The 20,018-nt window shown below is 40.8% G+C and overlaps 1 protein-coding gene across 1 annotated transcript in view; it reads left to right on the top strand.

Annotated features, from left to right (window-relative positions):
* The window catches only part of LOC136856812 (protein still life, isoforms C/SIF type 2), a 560,067-nt gene that overhangs the window by 292,860 nt on the left and 247,189 nt on the right, over positions 1–20,018 (top strand). The window contains exon 2 of the mRNA XM_067134934.2: positions 3,923–4,190. Coding sequence (XP_066991035.2) covers positions 3,923–4,190 — 268 coding nt within the window. The remainder of the gene's footprint in view (positions 1–3,922; positions 4,191–20,018) is intronic.

Raw genomic sequence — 20,018 nt, 5'->3', positions numbered from 1 at the left:
TCTAAAAAAATGTTTTTGCAAGAAATACTTCTTAATAAGATGCACATCACTGAAATGAACATGACCAATTTCAAAACTGGCTTTCACGGCCGCAGATCTTACAATCACGGGAATAGAACCAGTTCCTGGGTGGTTAGGCCGTGTGCGTTTGCAGAGATTCACCCAGACGTGCCATTTGGGCTCATCAGTTGGATTGACACACCCCTCCAAGACTCTGCTTAGCAGTGGCAGACCAACTGCGTGGGTTGTATCTCCATGGGGAGTACATACTTTTGAGAACGGAGAATTCACTTCTCCTTTAGCAGGCTAGCTATCCCTATTTGCTAATATGGCGGGACCGGGGGACCAAGCTGTGAGCTTGCATTCTGGAGATAATGAGTTCAAACCCCACTGTCGGCTGCCCTGAAGATCGCTTTCGGTTGTTTCCCATTTTAACACTAGGCAAATACCGGGGTTGTACCTTAATTAAGGCTATGACCGCTTCCTTCCCACTCCCAGCCCTTTTCTATCCCATCGTTGCCATAAGACCTATCTCTATCGGTCCGATGTAAAGCAAAATAAATTGTGAAATTAAAATGTTGATATTCATGAAAACGATGTGATGCTCTTGTTAGGTTGGTAGAGGTTTCTTGAACAAAATGTGGAATCACCATGTACAAACTGTTGTCAAACTTCAATGTCGCACAGTGCTCATATCATGCATTTTCGGACATGGGGGTTCAGTTATAAAATGATCAGTTAGTTTCCCGCACAAGATAGTAAGCGTTGTCGCATTCATTCTAAATAAGTTCATCAACAGTTCTTTTCTAAATTAAAATGAAAACCTACAACTTGTTTTCCAGTCATTGACCGGGTCAGGGATGTAATGAATGAAGCAGATTTAGGCTGTTAGTACGATGGGGTCGCCACTCCCAAAGTGATTTCTTAATGAATGATAGATAATATGAAATGATAATGGAGAGTATTGCTGGAATGAAGGATGTCAGGGAAAACCGGAGTACCCGCAGAAAAACCTGTCCCGCCTCCGCTTTGTCCAGCACAAATCTCACATGGAGTGACCGGGATTTGAACCACGGTATCCAGCGGTGAGAGGCCGACGCGCTGCCGTCTGAGCCACGGAGGCTTCTTCTTCTCTAAATATGAGATGTTAAATTAAATGTTAACAATGTTAATTTTTAATTTTTCGATTACCATAACGGTTGGTAGTCGACATGTCTTTATTGATATGATTCGTATAACATGAAATTGAAATCTTGCTGCCTTCAAATAATTCTACAAAGAAATATATACATTATTCACAGTGGATGATCTCTCTCTCTCTCTCTCTCTCTCTCTCTCTCTCTCTCTCTCATACACATATACCTGACGGCCATTTGATAAGTCAGCTTGTGACTCCCATATAAAGAGACGTCACCCCAATACCTGCTGGCCAGATGACTAGACAACTTGTCAACCCTAAAGCCCTTAAACGATAAAGACCATTGCGCCTTCCAGTCCACGTTAATGTTTGGTTAACGACCTTGTATGCGAGACGAGAACCATATCCACTCTACTCTTTTTTTTTTTCTTTCTATTTGCTTTACGTCGCACCGACACAGATAGGTCTTATGTCGACGATGGAATAGGGAAGGCCTAGGAGTGGGAAGGAAGTGGCCGTGGCCTTAATTAAGATACAGTCCCAGCATTTGCCTGGTGTGAAAATGGGAAACAATGAAAAACCATCTTCAGGGCTGCCGGCAGTCAGATTCGAACCCACTATCTATCGGGTGCAAGCTCACAGCTGCGCGACGCTAACCGCATGGCCAACTCGATCGGTAAATACTCTACTCTTTCCCTCTGCATCCAGATGCAAGTGATCACTTGGCCCCACCTTCAAAGCGGACTTACAGAAATAACTTTGTTCCGTATGTGACTTAAACCTGTTCATTATGAATGTCTTCACTTTGTTACTTCCAGATACGAACCTTTTGTTTCTGTTCGCCTTCACTTCCAACTGTGTTCTGATATAGAAATTACACAAGAAATCACTTAATGTTAATGGCATTAGGTCTATTATTAATTGATTCGACTTCCCTCGCAATCCTGGGAGAACGCAGCAACCAGAACAGAATTCGAGATGTGCAAGTGTACGTCACGGGTGAAGAACGCAATATTCAGCTTCACCTTGATGCATATTAACTCCCTCTGAGCAGAGGCGAATCACCTACTTCAGTTAAAATTTTATAAATTCTTAGAAATATCCTTGGCAAATTATATATATACTGTAATGGCGGTAAAAGCAATGCCCAAAAGAAGATCGCTGGTACCCTGGAAAGTAATTCAGAGAACTACCAAAAGCTATACACCATATTAAGACCACTTACACATATTAATGAAAGAGTAAGACATACTAAAGTAAACACACCAAGCGACTTGTCTACGCGATGTAGGCCACATAGCTGTGAGGTTGCATTCGGGAACAGTAGGTTCGAAACCCACTGTCGGGAGCCCTAAATATGGTTTCCCGTGCTCTCCCATTTTCACACCAAGTAAGTGGTGGGGCTACACCTTAATTAAGGCCTTCCAAGTCCTAGCTCTTTTCTATCCCATTCTTGCCGTAAGACCTGTCTATGTCGACGCGATGTAAAACAAATAGCAAAAAAAGAAAAACATATTGACTACAATATGACTACAATATCATACAGTATATTATTAGTTAAAATAGGGGTGCACTCAAGATGGTGCTGCAACTGCATACCGAGGTCAGAGTCTTTTTGTTAGATTCGTTGGTCCTTCCTCTTTACAAATCAGATATACCGAGAAACTTGGCCGTGTGGTTGGGGGCGCGCAGCTGTGACCTTCAATTCGGGAGATAGTGGGTTCGAACTCCACTGTCGGCAGCCCTGAAGATGGTTTTCCGTGCTTTCCTATTTTCACACCAGACAAAATCTGGGGCTGTGCCTGTCGCTTCTTTCCCACTCCTGTCCTTTTCTATCCCATCATCGCCATAAGACCTGTCTGTATCTGTGCAACGTAAAGCAAATTGTAAAAATAAAAAATAAAAAATAAAAGGCCTTCGATTTATAAATACCACTAATCTTAATGTGCGCATTCCTGCTTATTTAAAATATTTTATTTTACAAACGTGCAAGGAACATTAGTCTTCACTCTTGAAAGACAATATCTCAAGGGAGAATAGGATATATGTAATGTAGAATTAAAATTAGTATGTATTACGATATGGCAGTGCCTCCGTGGCTTAGGCGGCAGCGCGCCGGCCTCTCACCGCTGGATTCCGTGGTTCAAACCCGGTCACTCCATGTGAGATTTGTGCTGGACAAAGCGGAGGCGGACAGGTTTTTCTCCGGGTACTCCGGTTTTCCCTGTCATAATTCATTCCAGCAACACTCTCCAATTTCATTTCATTTCATCTGTCATTCATTACTCATTGCCATAGAGGAGTGCGACAGGCTTCAGCAGCCGGCATAATTGCCTATCCTCGCCGCTAGATGGGGGCTTCATTCATTCCATTCCTGACCCGGTCGAATGACTGGAAACAGGGTGTGGATTTTCATTTTCATTAAGATATGGCATGCATGATTTGGAAACGAGAATGAAACAGCTATTAGACAACTTCTCCCCATTTCCCTAGTATGCCTCTTCAATGATACGTTTGCTTTCTAAGAGGTAATAGTGGGTCTTTCAACGGTCTTAACAGCCTTGGAATTTAGTGCAATTTTTACAGTTAGCAACTAAGTAATTTTCTGTTCCACAATCATCAACTTGTTGCTTGTATACAAACCCTATCGGCGTTGCTGCTGATAAAGTGGCCTATATTGACTTTTATTATCATCGTCAAAACCCCACTTGAGGGGCGGAGTGTACACTATTTCTCTCTTTTTACCGCCCATTGATTATTATTTTCTTTCTGCTTTGTTTGCAGGTTCCTGAGCGTCAAGAAATGGCTCCTTCGCAAGAAGCACCAGATCGAGTTGGCGCGCAAGCGGGGCTGGAAGGGATACTGGGTGTGCCTGAAGGGTACCACGCTACTCTTCTATCCTTGCGACTCTCGCGAAGGACGCTCTGTGGAAGCAGCGCCCAAACATCTCATCATCGTCGACGGCGCCATTATGCAACCTATTCCCGAACATCCGAAACGCGATTACATCTTTTGTCTGAGCACAGCCTTCGGAGATGCCTACCTCTTCCAGGTGAGACTGCATAGCCATAGGGAATTCTTTATATTCGACCATGGCATTTCGTAAAATTACAGGTTGGTTATTATTATTATTATTATTATTATTATTATTATTATTATTATTATTATTATTATTATTATTATTATTATTATACATCTTCATTAGATGTTCAGTCCGCATCTGTGAGTTAACTACGTACCTCTACAATCCTCTATTTGCAATTAGCTTTGTGACTTCATGTCGTTCAAGAGCTTTTATTTTTAAATCATTAAAAACTGAATATAATAAGTGTTGCCGTTATCTACTTAGCCAACGGCCGTAGCCGTGTTGAAACACCGGATCCGGTGAGATCTCCGAAGTTAAGCAAACATGACTTTTAATCATTCTGTTTGAAAAAACTTATTTTTACTCTACTCCCTGAAAATTCGTCGATTTATCGTATGCCTTCTCATTCAGTAATTAAGAAATAAAGTACTCATCTAGACCTAGTGTTTTCAGAGAAACTTTACAAACTGTTAGACTGGAACACATTCCGTTTTATGCAGCTGTTTAAAAACAATTTTTCTTATTAAAGAAATGATTGCAATAGCAGCTACCGTACCTGTCTCCGTAGCAATAACGAACTACGATCGATCACTAGGCGTTGATTGTCATATCGATTTTCGTTAAATTCTGTTCAGCGCTTTGCCTGATGCGCGTACGTACATACTTATATGATAGAAATTAATATTTTCGTCTTCTTCTACATATGGCCGACACAAAAATACCCAGAACTCGTTGGCTTTTCCCTCGGACTCAGCGAGGGATTCCACCTCTACCGCCTCAAGGGCAGTGTCCTGGAGCTTCAGACTCTGGGTCGGGGATACAACTGGGGAGGATGATGAGTACCTCGCCCAGGCGGCCTCACCTGCTGAACAGGGCCCTTGTGGGGGGATGGGAAGTTTGGATGAGATATACAAGGAAGAGGAAAGGAAGCGGCCGTGGCCTTAAGTTAGATACCATCCCGGCATTTGCCTGGAGGAGAAGTGGGAAACCACGGAAAACCACTTCTAGGTTGGCTGAGGTGGGAATCGAACCCACCTCTACTCAGTTGACCTACCGAGGCTGAGTGGACCCCGTTCCAGCCCTCGTACCACTTTTCAAATTTCGTGGCAGAGCCGGGAATCGAACCCGGACCTCCGAAGATGGCAGCTAATCACACTAACCACTACACCACAGAGGCAGACTATTTTATTTATATATATTCAAAATACGGGCTCTTTTCTGTTTTGAATGTTCGAAGGAGCAGATGTATCAGTATGCAGGTCTTCATGTCACGCACACTACCCTTCTTTGGTATTTCATCCCCAAAATTTAAAATCATATTCCTTCTCATACATGAATTAATAGCAAAGGCGGGATTGGTTTATCAATCGAATAAAACGCAGTCATCATCAATGCTAAAATGTGGGTAAAATATAAAATTAAAACATATATTGTGATTAGATTATCCTGAAGATATTTTACAGGGAGCCCAATCTTCTGATATATTTGAATCACCGAGCAAGTTGGCTTGTCGGTTTGCATCGTATAATTGAGGGCTTCTTTTCGGCAGATGGTGGCTTTGAATCCCACCGGTGGCAGCCTTGAATATGGTTTTCCGTGGTTTACCATTTTCATACCAGGCTAATGCAACTTCTGTTTCTATTTAATCCATCCGTATGGATAGCTCTTGTTTGACTATTTTGTCTTCACGAAATCATCTCTGCGCAATGGCAAGCTGAGCGTGTTCAATTACACTACCTTTGGAATAAAGTGGTGCAATTAAAATACCAGTAAGAGTTCTAATGAATCCTTGCTGTGAACAGTATTATTCTAGTTTATACATCACGATGTATATATTGTCCTCAAATCGTGAAGTTACTTCTGATTTTTTTTTATCGACTCGAACAATCTGGGAGATCAGCAAAGATAAAATTTCCGACCATTGGGTTAAACACACACGGGGTTACTCACTGAAATATTCCAAGCATCATAAACGAAGCGACAACAAACGATACTATTAGCTAATTGAGCACAGATATGGGGATGATTTGCTTCTAGTGATGATGATGATGATGATGATGATGATGATGATGATGATGATGATGATGATGATGATGATGATGATGATGATGATGATGATGATGATGATGGTTCTCACTTTAATGAGGCATATATAACATACTAATACATACATCAATACTTGGTTTCATTGTAAACTTTGTACACTGTACTTTACCCCGAACTGCGTGCAGTTGCGGGATGAATGTGTAGCAATGACGAACGAACCACGATTGATCACTAGGCGTTGATTGCCATACCACAGCGGACATAACCAAACCGCAACTGATAGTGTACAGAATTATAGGAAACATCAAAATAGCACGTTTCTCTATTCATATTTAGGGCTAGTTTTTCATCAAAATGTTTATTTAAAACCTAAATAATTTCAAGCAGGGGATACCACAATAAGAGCCGCTGTGAAAAAATACTGAGCGAAAATTCTGTACAATTCACGCCCATTCCATTTCACGTGTGTGAACGTAGCATTAATTGAAATGCGCTGTGTTAAGAATACAAAAGGCAATGATATGTGTCTTTTTCTTACTATATCTGGACATAATCGAAAAATAATAGAGGGAAAACGTCATTTAGAGCAGAGGCACTAGTTTTTCCACATGAATGAACGGTGTTCGATCCCGTATTTGAATTTTCACCTGAAAAATCGCATGGTATGAAGTTCAAGTAAAGTACCCAGCCTTTAACCCCTAGCTAAATTCCAGCTTGGGAGCATCATAGCCCAGTGAAGTAAATATTTCAACAAGGTATGAGATGTGTGTAAAGCAGTTGTCGAGAAGTTTTAAAACAGGTATCTCTTTAAAGTTTGTAAGGAATGGTAAAGACCTGATATAACAGAGAAATGAAGAGAATAAAAAGAAGGTACAGGTTAGAAAGAAATAGAGTTAGGATGGTTACGGAAGTAAACGGGGATTACCGAGCTCGATAGCTGCAGTCGCTTAAGTGCGGCCAGTATCCAGTAATCGGGAGATAGTGGGTTCGAGCCCCACTGTCGCCAGCCCTGAAGATGGTTTTCCGTGGTTTCCCATTTTCACACCAGGCAAATGCCGGGGCTGTACCTTAATTAAGGCCACGGCCGCTTCCTTCCAATTCCTAGGCCTTTCCTATCCCATCGTCGCCATAAGACCTATCTGTGTCGATGCGACGTAAAGCAAATTGGAAAAAAAGGGGGGGGATTGCGGAAACCTACTACGAAATTGAATTTAGCAAAAAGTAATCTAATAATAACATAACGGTAAACATATTTGGCAGTCATATGAAATTCAGGGGAAACTGGAAGAGTATATATAGATACTTAATGGCAGAAACAGGTTCCAAGAAGGGCATTCCAGCTCACTAATGAACAAGGGGAGTCACAAAAGGCGGAAGTATTCAGTCAGCATTATATAATAATAGATGGATATAAGGTTAACCTCCAGGTTGAGGAAAAGGCTAATACTGGCGCCGTTCTGGAATGTACTTATGATAATAAATTATAATTAAGATATTACTGTGACTTTTCAAAATATAATAACGTCGGGTGCCAGGAAAATAGACTTCCATATGAATATAAATTCAAAATGAAAATAAATCCACCAAGAAATAGCAACAGGTGAAAGATAACTGGTTACTATGCAAATAAAGACAACGGAAATATGTACAATTTGTACAACAAAATATCACTACATTAGAAAAACACTCATTATCTGCGTGATAATTGCGTACATGCCACTAGATTAACTTGTAGCTCGGTTATAACACTTACAAAATATATTTAGTTAATACACTGAGTTATTAGTGTACTCATACGCAATCTCCTTTTGAAGACCGTATTAAGCGCTCTAACAGAACTGGAACTTGATTTACGGGTAGAATTTTTTTTTTTTTTTTGCTACTTCGCTTTACGTCGCACCAGCTCAGATAAGTCTTATGGCGACGATGGGACAGGAAAGGCCTAGGAATGGGAAGGAAGCGACCGTAGCCTTAATTAAGGTATAGCCCCAGCATTTGCCTGGTGTGAAAATGGGAAACCACGGAAAACCTCTTCAGGGCTGCCGACAGTGGGATTCGAACCCACTATCTCCCGGATGTGAGCTCACAGCTGCGCGTTCCTAACCGCACGGCCAACTCTCCCGGTGACGGGTAGATTGCCGTTCTTCCACTTGATCTCGTTGTTCAAAGACATTGCAGCACCTACAGCTTGGGAATGGATGGATTTGTGCCCTTTAACACAGCACACGGCAAGTTTTAGAAATACTTCCTCGTACTTCATATGAGAACCGAACTGGTCGTTCTCACACCAGAAGATTTGGTTAAGCCACTTAACGGATTTTCCAGGTTATACGCAGTAAACTACGGGACTGTGCTGCAGTCAAGCAACTGAAGACTAAGTTATTCAGTAACCCATTATGCAACCAGCATGGCTGTGTGATGAAGGTGATTGTTGTACAGTGAAAGAAGTGTGAATATTTGAAAGTCCTCACGACAGCTCCTTATATACCAGTGTAATCAAGCTTCGAAAACCCAAGCCACGCACCAAACATAAATTCAGGATACTCCAACTACTTTAACTCGAACTTTGTATTAGCAGGTTCTAAACAACAAGGAATCCCCTTACGCAGGGCCTCCCAAATGCCCAAAATCTCACGCGTGTAAACTGAGGCGCAGAGTTCCTGTGCACAGTGCATCGGTCCCACACGGCTCGGCTCGGACCAACGCTTCGTCTCTGGGCTACTCGGCTAAGCTCGGCTCAACTCGGCTCGGATTTGGAGCGCTACGGAGCAAGTGGAGAAGAGGGAGACAGGCGGAGCGAGCGAGACAGGCGTGGGGAAAGAGAGAGACAGCGCTATTGCTCCTAATCGAGAAGTGGGGGTCTGCACTCTGGACAACCAAGCGAAGTCGTCTTTTGCACCATGCACAGTGCATGCACCCTGAGGGGCCCTGCCCTTACGCAACGTTTTTTCCCCTTGTCTTTCAAACCACACTAAGCTATTGAACATCACTATCAATATAGACTATACGTTGTATATAAAATATTACATTATGTTTATTCACGACTACTCTGAACTTATTCAAAACTAGACAAAATGTAAGTATAGCCAGAATGTAAGTATGATACATGTAGATGTGGAAAAAAAAACATCAGTAGAGCCGATGGAATGAAGAATGAAGAGATGTTAACGAGAGTAGGAGGGGAAAGAAGTACCGTATTCCACAGATCGTGAAGAACAGAGAAAAAATGAACTGGATAATACACGATTTAAGAACGTGATACTTCCTAGTGGAGGTAATCAAACGATTGGTACCCTGCCACCAGATAGAATGATGATGATGATGATTATGATGATGATGATGATGATATTTCTTAATGATAGATACAAAGTATTGTGTCATTACAACAGAAAATAATTTGCTGTAGGCTATTTGCAAAATATCTATAGTTTTGCGAATAGCGCCTCATTGAGAAACTATGCTACTTAAATTAAGACTAAACGCCTTGAGGTTTCAAAACCGAACCTATCGTAGACTACAATGATTTACAATCATAAGACGTACAGACGGCTTCCTAACGCTTCCTGTAAATATTAGTGCTTCCTGTAAGTCATACTATCCACTGATCTTTTCGAACATGAATGGTTTGTCAGTGTGCTCCTGAGAACTTTGGAATGTTTCAAAAATTATCCCATATTCACTCTTAAGAAATATATGCCCGATCATGAATACCAAGCTCTGTGGACTGAGAGTCGTTCCGTTGATCACACGACTCTGTCAAGGCAACGATCATCCTGGCAAACCCAAGTCTTTTCAAGCGATGTGTGACCCACGAATGCTGTAATATTTTAGATAATGGTAATTTCCACTGTATTGAGTTCTTTGCAATTCTTTTCCAATAACCATGGGGCTGCAGACTGGAATTTAGTTCCAGAATTTAATCTCCTCAGAGACTACCAACCTGTGAGACTTCGAGCTGCAACTATGGTTTCTAGCTGATTTAGAACAGAATTCACTTACTTGTGTCTGTTTCCTTGTACTTCACCTCTGCTAGCCCGCCCGATGGCCATTATCGTTAAGGTCTCGAGTCCTTAAAGGTAAGGTCTGACACCGTGATCAGCCGGTTCGAATCCCGTTGGTGGAGGATTTTCACTATCAGTATGTTGGACAGCAGGCTGCGTGACAAAAGCCTGGATTCAATTCCAAACCTGTCCATAGTGTTCATGTGAAGTGAGGGAAAATAGCGCTGTTGATTATGATGGTGATTCGTCCGCCGGATAGAGACGTTAAGCATCGGGCAGATTCCTTGGTGTTACTCGACAGGAGTTGTCTATGTACCGACATCGGATTTCACCCTCTTCCTACCTCGGCATCATCACCTGTTCTCACACCCAGACGCAGGTCACCCATGGCCATTATATCCCTTGAAACAACGATCTTCACCACCAGAGAACTAACAACGGGATCATATCGAAAAACTATCTTGAAATTTTGCTAAAATCATTTACGTCCAGTGGGAAGCTCACTTACTAAACATTAACTGCGAGTTATAACTGGAAGGTTCCGAAGTCGAAACTGGAATATGCCATGAGTTAACAGCAGCTAGGCCTCGCTGAAGAGTTTCAGGTGCTCGAGTGTTGGAGTACATGTTTGACCACAGCAAGTGGAATCAGGGCTGCCCAAACATAACTCTAAGATACTATACTAGCTAACGTGCCCGTGCTTCGCCACGGAATGAGCAGGCCGCAGACAGCCGTGAACACTTCTCTACCGTTTGCGCACTGCTCTTCCAATCAGCGTCTCTAATAGCTGAAATACTATGATGAACCATTGTATTACGCACCAGTGGTTATCAGAAAATGTATAAACCAGAGGAACGACATACTAAAAAAAGTTATCTAACTCCCCAGCTACTTCCCGCCAATATACAGACAGGTTGTTTTACTCGGGACGCAGCAGTAATCGCATCTATCGGAGATGAGTGGCAGAACAAGAGACAAAATACATCGCAACAAACAATGGTTAATGTAATGCTATTGTTGATCAATATTACGAGCTTTCGATATTGTATACCTTCACATTTAGTTTTCTTCCGAATCTGATGTTAGGCCATCTAATGTAAAGTGAGTTCTTCCTTCGTGACTTCCTCTTGCATTATTCAAGTAATCGTTCCTTTACGACTTTTTCTCTCTTTGATAACCATCTTAACAACTTTTCTTGTCAATATGGACCTATGACCACGCGATTTTACAAAAAACATCACCAGTCAACACAATTGAACAATATGTCCATGTAAACGATGCTCGGCGTTGATATAGACTAAGAAACAAAAATTCTCAATTCATGAATTCTGTTATCATACGGTAAACCTGTGTAAGACGTAATGATAGGGAATTATATTCTTTATAAGATTTTCTATGTAATACTTTTCGATAGGACCAATAACATTTGAATTTACAAATTCAATTTTAGGCTCCTTCCCCTAAACTATCATTTCATCCGGCGTGAATGGATTTATTTACAGCCTAGACTGCAATGCTGCATTTCCCAACTCTGCTTACCGATTTTCATTAAATTCTCTTAAGCCATTTTATTCTGATGCCCGTACAGACAGACAGACAGACAAACAGACAGACAGACAGACAGACAGACAGACAGACAGACAGACAGACAGAGATAACGGAAAGTTAAAAAGATAATTTCCTTGTTACTGTGGACACAACCGATACAGAAATGCCATTCTTTTTTAAATTATGAGCGATGTACAGACAGCACTCTTATTTTATATATACAGAATACTCGGGATTGCGATTTCGACTTTGCAACCTCCTACTTAAAACTCTTAGGCTTCCTATAGGACACAGATGATTGAGAGAAAAATTACAAAGTAGGTTTTGATATTATCTGTTATTTAGATGTCTTGTAAGAATATTAATAATCTCTGAAAAGTATAGTTAAACATATTTTCCTTGACAAAAGCCCCTAAAGTCAAGATCTGACCGCTTGCATGATGAGCATACTAAAGGATAAAACTACTATTCTATGCTAATACCACTGTAACTCTAAGTAATAGTTTCCTATACTTGCGAGTATAAGGTATTGTCAGTCAAAGGCAAGCTATAGTGCAGCAGACTCACCTTTGAGGACATTACTGCCGGTTGAACACCTCACTGCTCCTGTAGGAAATGCAAATAAGTTACCGAGCTTCCTTCAGCTCCAATCAACATGCAGCTTACTGGCATTAACAAGCTTGAAACTCGCTCTATCTAATACTCAGTGTTACGGAATGTTCTTCATAGCATCTCCTGCTGAGCTAAGAAGATTAGCTACATCACTTCGTCTTCCAACGTCAAGTACTAGGATAGATTCATTCTCCCTTTTTCCTCAAACTGGTGGTTAAGAAATGAAAAAGTCTGGTGTAAAACCCGATAATACAATTTTGTCAAATTCCCCGAACTACCAAATTCTAGGAAGGAGTTCTAAAATATTCTGCAGAGATAGACATGACACACGACAATAAGCTTTTGGGATTTTACCGTGTCTGAAAAAAAGGTGAAATTCTTTACGTTTTGCAGAGAACTCTGCGTCTTCAGAAGAAAATCTCATCTGTTCCCCAGCAAGACATCTCTAATCATGGTTTGAATTCAAGAATGCTTGACCGTTGGTCTATAGTAAGTGGTATTGTCGTTCGTTTTCAGATGATTTACTGTGCGCCAGCTTTCCCAGTTAGGATGTTTCTAGTTCCATCTACCACTTTCGTCCCTGATTCCCTTGATGATCTTGCTGTTTACTCCGTCACGCCACGCCAACCCTATAACGGGATATAGTCACTATTGCGTGTTTCTGTGGTGGTGGGTAGTGTGGTGTACAGTAGTATCTGAATATGAAGAGGAAATTGTTGGGACAAACACAAATACCCAGTCCCCGAGCCAGAAGATTAGTCGGTCACGATTAAAATCCCCGACCTGACCGGGAATCGAATCTGGGACCCTCTGAACCGAATGCCTCAACGCTGGCCATTCAGCCAAGAAGTCGTACAATATCAGAGTTATTATGTATTTTATATCACGATAATTACTAGCATATCCTGCGCAGAATGTCTACGCGCTAGGTATTGTGGGGTTATTAAACGAAGTATAAAAATGTTCTTAGGCAGGCAGTAAATTTTCTTAGAAAATACTTTTACTTTAGCCTTCTTATTTCTTTGAAGATGCATTCTACGTATGAAGCTGAACTTCCAATTACGTTCCATCCGTAGCAATGTTATGCTAAACCAAGTATTTCATGCCAGTCGCCATCCGATGATTCTCTGAATACTTATTGAGAAAGTTAATCCTATTGCGAACTGCCTTCCTTTAAACTGTAAGGCATGCATTCGCCTGAGGGAGTAAGTGTTATTCTAGGCATGAGAATAGTTTTTTGTAATTACAGAACATACAGCAGTTGTCTTTATTATATTACGCTGTAATTTTTTAACTATAAATTTTGTCCCTTTGAAGGGTAGTCATTTTCTTAGCGACATGGTTATAGCACATTTCTTCATTTTGAGTTTTTTTTTGGAGGCATTTCGGTTTTTGTTAAACTGGTAAGAAATTAGTTACAGTAAGGACTACTACTAAATTCTTTTCATGGGTCTCTTAGACGGTGACGCCGTCTCTCAGGCCAGGAGATTTGTTACGTTGGAGGCGATGCTTGGAGAAGGCGACGGGGTTGGCGGCAGTGGCCTATACTAGGAACTGTACCGGCATTCGTCTTAGTGCAGGAGAATGGAAAACTACGGAAACCTATTCTCAGGACAGCGGACGGTGGGGACCAGTCCCCCTCCGTCTCCCGAATACAGAGACGTAGAGCCACGGTAGAGCGTGGCCACCCCTTCTCTGCTCGGTTGGTCGGTCGGAGTGCAGAGCTTTTCGACCACGAACCAGCCGTGAGCACCTGTAGGCACCCGCTTACGGGGTAAGGAAATTGATCTCCATGATAACTCACAATACTGTCTACAATTATCGTAGCCTTTTCCTACTTCTACAGGCTATGTTAAACATTCCCTCTCATAATTCACATGCGCATGTTCAGTGTGGGTGCCAGTATACTGAATTTATTTCAAAGCTTATACTGCTCCAAAGATCTGACAACAGTTATATAACGTGAACTTCCATTATTACAGGCAGATTTCAGAAGAAATCCTTTCCCAGTAGGATACTTTATCTCCAAAAGATTCGACACATCTGGTTCGGTTCTTGTAAAGTTTGTCTACTGCTAAGAGTGCATGCAGTTGCAGTTCATCCCACATTTCCAATTTTGTCCATGAGAGAGTTGTGGCTTCAGATGTGTTTGTATTTACGTTACAGATAAAATTACCATTCAGAAACAATGGTATTTTGAAAACAGACTTAGTAGTTCTTCCTCCATGAGAAAAGTTTAGTTGCTAGTCTGGTACACTCTGCTCAAATAGCTTGATCCACTTTCCATCTGACTGTGTGTAGTAGGTTTTACCTGTACCTGACGGTCCATCTAAAAACCACTTCTGTTTAGATGTACCTGTTAGATTTTAATACATCGCAACAAGAACTGTAACAGTGACCATTATTTATTCTTCATTAAGCGTATATCTATTGTAGAGTATCAAACGAGTGCGCTCTCAGATTGTACACATGAAGATTTGCACCTGATAAATTACATTTTTCAGATGTAATCCGTAAGAATTATGGATTTCTGCAAGGAACCGCTTTCTTCAGAATATCTGTGTGCAAATTTTTCAAATGCTACGAGTCTATTCAGTCCCTCAAGTTTGAGAACCTTTTCTTGTTCTTCGAAACCATAGATAATTGCAAATAACATTTGCATGTAACGAGCCATGTGAGTATCAGTTGCTTCAAATAAAGTATGACAAAGATAACACATGCGTGTAGAAAGCTCCTGCGCAACACCCTATTCATAGTGTTTTGGGAAAAGTACGGGAAACTATCCTCAGAACAGACGACGCTGGGGACCAATCCCTCTCCGTCTCCCGAATACAGAGATGTAGACCCACAATAGAGTCATGGCCAAACCTCCTCTTCTCCAACTTGCTAGTAACATTCACAAAAAGTATCATTCCCTATCATGCATTCCCCCGATTACCCCTTGTTCTCCTATTTGTCACCGATTCCACTTCTTTTTTTACTTTTATCGTGCGTATAGTAATTCGTTACAGGATTATGACTTAGATGTTAGGTCCCTTTGTTTGTCCAACCCTTGTCCCGTTTCCCTACGGGGTTGGGTATGAGGTGAGATGAATTTGTCTTGGCGGTTTTTTATGACCGGATGCCCTTCCTGACGTCAACCTCATCAGAGGAGTTAATGAGAGATGAAATGAATGACGTGATATATGATAGTAGGGAGAGGGTGAAACCCGGTGCCGGCACATAGCCTACTCCTGTCGAATAGCACCAAGGGGTCTGCTCAAGGCTTAACGTCCCCATCCGACGGACGAATCACCATCAACAGCGTCATATGCCCTCACTCCATATGAGCACTGCGGAGAGGTTTGGAATTTAATCCAGGCTTTTGGCACGCAATCTAGTGATTAGAAATTGTATACCACCACCTCCCCTACCCTGCCGGCCAACATTCTGATGGTGAAAATTTTTTCGACCAACGGGACTCGAACCGGCTAACCTCGGTGTTAGACCGTTTTTAGACTTCAGCGCCTTAACGATCATGGTCACCAGGCGGGCTATGTTAGGTCCCTTTAAGCAACAATAATCAGTAATTCTGTGTATCTGTATGTGTGGATACGGTCTTATTCATCACTTAGCAGCAACCTAGTATTCCTGTTATTCGTGAAAACTGATTAGCTGTTGTTGATAAATTCACCGGTAATCTTCTTACTCTATTTCTCTAACATGATGGACTCATCGGTTCTCCACGCTGTTTCCAAGCCACTAATGTATCTAACCTCGATGAATACTAAAATTACGATTTTCACTTCTCAGATTAATGGATGTGACATTATGCTCCATAGAGACATACATGTAGACATATTTAACAGTTTTAACTGGCGCGAACGTCTGTATTGATACAGGCTACAATAACCACGGATTATACAGAACAACCCATCCACTGTCAACGCCAAGCTGACCAGTTTCAATGGAAGTCGTGTACTCTCTTAATCCGAGGTGGATTTTCATGAAACTTGGTGGCATTGGAAATATTAAAATGGTTTGTATAGTGCGTTTATTCTCATATTCATATCATAATACAAAATACAGCAAAATACAGCTATATATAATAATAATAATAATAATAATAATAATAATAATAATAATAATAATAATAATAATAATAATAATAATAATAATCTATACAGATAATATGATATCATACATATATCAGACAGATATATGATATCATATCTATTAAGGCATTCTTCAGTTATTTCTCGGAATTTCTTTGGAAAATTTTATAAGGCGCACTTTCCTCCATGCCCAGCAAGTGCTGATTATTTCACATTTTGTTACGATTTCAAAATGCCCTGAGTTGATATTCTCATCAGGTATTCTGCATTTTACATGCTTGTCGAAGTCATCCCTTGTGCGAATTTTTGTACCTGAATCCAATGTAAATGAAATCTGAACATGCGAAGCCCTCGTCTCGGGAATTATGGTACGTATAAATACGTAGGAACGCCATGGGCTATTGTTTGGTATATGTATGTGATATACATACGTAGGAAGAGCACCGTAGCAGAAGTCACTTACATAGTGCTAGTTGAAAAAAGCAAAATGCAGCTATAAAATTAATTTGACCGATGCTGGATCGAACTCTAGACCTTCGAATAGCAATCCTTTACGTTAGCGATTCATCTATACCTGCTTGCATACTAAGTGCGTGAAAAACACAGCCCCTACAGTTACCAAGTGGTATCCAAAATTACGTTTACGTTTTAAGAAATGCGTTTTTCCTGGACCCATTTCCTAGTGCGGTACTGCTAATCCATGCTAGGGTGCTATGACACAATACCAATGGCTATAGAAGTAAGCTGGAAGAAATAGTATTTTACAAACGGAAGCATCATTTCACAGATTTATAAGAATTGCGTTTCTCGTGTTGAATGTTTGTACAGTCAGCTACGTAAATCTTATTCTCATCATTAATAGCTGTTGTGGCCGATGGCATTGATGCTAGGCCCCTTTAATCAATAATAATAATAATAATAATAATAATAATAATAATCTATACAAATAAAATCGTAATGACCGTGTGCCTGTACATCGACTATTTTGGTGAAATGTCCGTACAGTTATCCGTTTCAGGTGTAATAATTACCATCTGCATACTTTTTAGCTTTGGTATCTGTTTTTCTCTATGTTCGTTTGTTTGTTTCTTTGTTTGTCTGTCTGAGTTCTTACAATTTGAAAACTACTGGAAATTGTACCAGGAAATGCCAGTACTTTATAGCTTGAGGAGCACGAGATGGTACACAGGGCGTGTACGGCATATCAAATTGGAGTAGGTACAGAGAGGGAGAGGTTTTGCTTTGAATGAAGTTTAGAATGTTTAAAACTGTTTGTTTATTGTATAAAGTCAATTTTACCAAAGTGCAGTGGAAGATAAATCGAGCGTGACGTTTCTCCGTCTTGCTGCTGGCGATGTCCTGCGTTGCTCTGCTACTCCTCCCGTCCTTACTATGGAGAAGCTCTCGTCACCATGGGACCACGTATACTCCAACGAGGGTAGCTCTAGATGTTCTTGAGTTTCTAGAAGTTCTTGAAGATCTTGAAGGTATAGGAGTCTGGGTCGCCGGGCTCCCTCACTCAAGAATGATAGCGCGAACACACACACACACATTCAAGCCCCCTGGACATGTTGGACGGATTAGTCTGAGGTGTAATATTTGAACTAACGTTAATCGTTCACATGAACGGATTAAAAAAAGAATGCAATGATGCCTTGTCGAATGTCAATGGAATCGAAAACAAACACTTCTTTAAGGTAAATAAACTGGTCATCGACTTGAGAAAATAAATAATTTAACTTTCATGCTGCCGAATATCAATAGAATCGAACCCGCATTCTTCTTAATGTAAGTTACACTTGGCACAGATTATAAGACTGTTCACACGAAACAAATAGTTCACTTATGCTTTTTAATATTCGACGAAGATAACACAACTATTTGTACTGTTTTATGATTGCTTTGAACGTATTTACAAAGTTTATTCAGCACTGTTGTGACACTGTGAATGGCAGTTACTTCACTTCGGTAGAAGAAGTTAAATGCTTTGCATGTGAATTTAGTTCCGTTCACACGTTCTGTTATGCAGACATATGACAAGAACGTAGCACTACTAGACTGTTAATACAGGAGTCAAATTAGTCCCATTCACTCACACTGTGGTGTTTATGTTCAAACACGAATAGTAATACTGGCAAGACTTTATAATAATTTTATCGTGAAAATTAGTTCCGTTTACTGATAGTTCTAGGTTCCTTTAAAGATACCGTGAAATCATAGATTGATTCACACGTGAAGTTTTAATGTTTTCCTAACATTCAAGTTCCACTTGAAAAAGTACAAGTCCTGATGCGCTTTTTAATATTTTAAGTTTGCTATCAGCAGAAATATTTCAATACCCTTGTGATATTTAAAGTATCGCAATTCTCGATTTTACGACTGAGTTCGCAGTGATTATTGAAATGTTTCAAAGTTATTTTCACCGTAGACATTGATTACGCAATATTACATCGTAGCACCAACTTCCACCAGCCAATCATCCTGGTTTGACTGTGGGAAAACCGAGCTCGATAGCTGCAGTCGTTTAAGTGCGGCCAGTATCCAGTAATCGGGAGATAGTGGGTTCGAGCCCCACTGTCGGCAGCCCTGAGGATGGATTTCCGTGGTTTCCCTACGTCACTGGCCACATGCTTGCCGTAGTCGGTTGGCGCGTATTTTAAAGTTTGAAATACTTCAACACCAATGCTGGATCAGCGTCTCTACAAAACCTGATATTTAGAAGCCACCTGTCCTTGTGTTGGTTTTAGGTCCAATATTATTTCTTAATACCTACATTTAATGGGGGTTTATCCGAAACCGTGATTTTGCACTTCCACAAAATGCGCACATCCAAAATTAATGGAAATCTACCATCCTTAAATGAAATCAATTTCTAAAACTTTTTCTCATGTGCATCACTTCGATAGGAGGATTAATGAGGGAGATATCATTAACGGACGATTTTTCAGCACAAGTCCCAACGGACTTAACTCAAAAGCGGGCGCGTGTAAAACTTATTTCTTATAACTTAAAAACTACCGAAAATGTTTCAACCAAACTTTATATTTGTCATCCACCTACCCAAAGGTAGGTCTTAAGGTCCATACCATTTCAAACTCCCGAAATAGACTTGGGGTTTATAGGGAACCGAAACAGTGATTTTCCTCTCGCACAATATACACAAGACCAACCTGACTGGAAATCGACCAACCTTGATGGAAACCCATTTCTAAAACTTTTCTCTGATGTGCATTTTTTTGACAGGAGGATTAATAAGGAAGATATCATGAACGGTCGGTTGTGCAGGCAAAGCCCAGCGGTCATAGACCAAAAGGTGTTGTACGTGGAGCAGATTCCTTATCTCTCTATATAAATAAAATCGTAACGACCGTGTCTCTGTGCATTGACTATTTTGGTGAAATTTTGGTACAGCTATCCGTTGAAGGGGCAATAATGTCTATCTGCATGTTTTTTAGTTTTAGTTTCCTGAAAGTCCTTATTTTAACCCCCCCCCC

The sequence above is a fragment of the Anabrus simplex genome, chromosome 1 (assembly GCF_040414725.1).
Source record: "Anabrus simplex isolate iqAnaSimp1 chromosome 1, ASM4041472v1, whole genome shotgun sequence".
NCBI lineage: Eukaryota > Metazoa > Arthropoda > Insecta > Orthoptera > Tettigoniidae > Anabrus > Anabrus simplex.
Note: the sequence above shows the minus strand (reverse complement) of the source record. Positions and strands in the feature narration are given on the sequence as shown.